Genomic DNA, 2064 nt, shown 5'->3' on the forward strand with positions numbered 1-2064 from the left:
CTTTAACATACGTTTGTTAATCTTGCATTTCCCATTACTAAAATTGGTATGATAACATCTAACAAAGACTGGCTTCTAGACAGTGAGCCCTCAGCATGGATGGTCTTGAATACATCACTTAGGAATCAGGAAGACACTCAGGATTATGCATTATTAACTTGTGTGTATTATGGACCTGGAAACTTTCCCATGAGTCCTCCTTTTATGAAAACAAAACGAAGAAGAAGAAGAAGACATCAATTTTCAAAAGCCAATTCACTTTAGATTTTTAAAGAAATATTTTTGGAGAATAAGTCATTATTTCTGAGACCTACTTAAAGTTTATGTTTTTCTTCTTCCTTTTATAGATGAGACTGTTTCCAGATAATGGATGACCTGGTAGTTACCACTGTTGTATGACCAGGACAAGCATAGTTAGTAAATCACAGTCCTCCTTCTCTCATAGCTTGGGTTCAGTTTCAGAATGGCTATCACTAATTCACCCAGAAAGTTACTATTAAATGATTGAGATGGCACTTTTTATATAAACTTCTCTTCTTTAACAACTGTGGATGCTTTTCTTTCCCCTTATTAAACCTCTGCCATTTTGAAGTATTCACTAGTTCATCCCAGTCTTTATGTTTTTAGATCTCTGACTACTACCTTCAAACATATCTATTTTTGTGATTTAAAAGATAATACCTCAATAAGCAGCACTCAAAATAACAAGCCCTCAACTTCTTGGTGATTATTATGTTATCAATTGGTCTGCAGCAATTTTTTTTTATCACATTTCCAGATTTACAGGAACAATGTTGTAATTTCACCCTTTCCTTGGAAACCATGCAAAACCAAAGCTTCATAACTGAATTTGTCTTCGTGGGGCTTTCACAGAATCCTACTATTGAGAGAATAGTATTTGTTGTGTTTTTGTTGGTCTACATTGCAACTATGGTAGGCAACATGCTGATTGTAGTTACCATCTTCTGTAGCCCTGCACTGCTGGGCTCCCCTATGTACTTCTTCTTGGCATTCCTGTCCTTGCAGGATGCAGGTTTCTCCTCTGCCATCACACCAAAAATGATTGCAGACTCCCTGTATAAGCAGAAAACCATCTCTTTTAAAGGATGCATGATTCAACTCTTTGCTGGACACTTCTTTGGTGGGGCAGAGATGATTACACTCACGGCCATGGCCTATGACCGCTATGTGGCCATTTGCAAGCCTTTGCACTACTCTTCCATCATGAACTGGAAGCTCTGTTGCATTTTAGTGGGCGTGACCTGGACAGGGGGCTTCTTGCATTCCATCATACAGATTCTCTTTACCTTCAATTTGCCCTTTTGTGGGCCTAATGTTATCGATCATTTCATGTGTAACTTGTACCCACTATTGAAGCTGGCCTGCACTGACACTCATGTCTTTAACCTTTTGGTGTTTGCCAACAGTGGATTAATCTGCATCATCAACTTCTCCTTATTGCTTGTCTCCTATGGTGTCATCTTGTTCTTCCTGAGAACACACAGTGCTGAAGGGCGGAGGAAAGCTCTGTCCACCTGTGGATCTCACATTACTGTTGTGGTTTTGTTATTTGTCCCCTGCATCTTTATATATGCACGGCCTTCATCTTCCTTCCCCTTTGACAAAGAAGTAGAAATAGTTTACACCATCCTAACTCCCTTGCTCAATCCTTTAGTTTATACTTTAAGAAACAAGGAAGTGAAAAATGCCATGAGAAAAATGTGGAGCAGATTGGTGGTGGTTTTTAAGGGAAAATAAATACAGTACTTTGGAGAGCAAATGAGCCTCAGGTCATCTGCTAATCCTGAGGTGTAGGCAAAAGCCAAGCCTGGGAAACATTCTGTGCCAAAGGTAAGGACATGATCAACCTTGACTCTGTGCTCTGGTTCTAAAAGTTATCTGATGTCTCAGGACAATGGGTCTCCTTGGTATCACAGGATAATTGCAGAATGTTCTTAATACCATGCAACAGTGGGATAACTGCAAAAAAAAAAAAAAAGTTTCTAGCTCTGTATCTTCTTAGTGCACAAAGAAGCCTCTGACAACTCAGAAGCCTTGAACAAT

At 39.2% G+C, this 2064-nt stretch overlaps 1 protein-coding gene across 1 annotated transcript; it reads left to right on the top strand.

Annotated features, from left to right (window-relative positions):
* The first annotated feature begins 822 nt into the window (after positions 1 to 822).
* Positions 823 to 1758, top strand: LOC101968548 (olfactory receptor 4C15). Its single transcript, XM_021729651.3, has one exon. It carries the CDS (start codon positions 823 to 825, stop codon positions 1756 to 1758), a length of 936 nt encoding a protein of 311 aa, XP_021585326.2.
* The last annotated feature ends 306 nt before the right edge of the window (positions 1759 to 2064 follow it).

This window comes from Ictidomys tridecemlineatus, chromosome 4 (genome assembly GCF_052094955.1).
Source record: "Ictidomys tridecemlineatus isolate mIctTri1 chromosome 4, mIctTri1.hap1, whole genome shotgun sequence".
In the NCBI taxonomy this organism is placed as follows: Eukaryota; Metazoa; Chordata; class Mammalia; order Rodentia; family Sciuridae; genus Ictidomys; species Ictidomys tridecemlineatus.

What these genes read in the sequence shown, in the direction of transcription:
- LOC101968548 (XM_021729651.3), top strand. Translation starts at nt 823, where the DNA reads ATGCAAAACCAAAGCTTCATAACTGAATTTGTCTTCGTGGGGCTTTCA.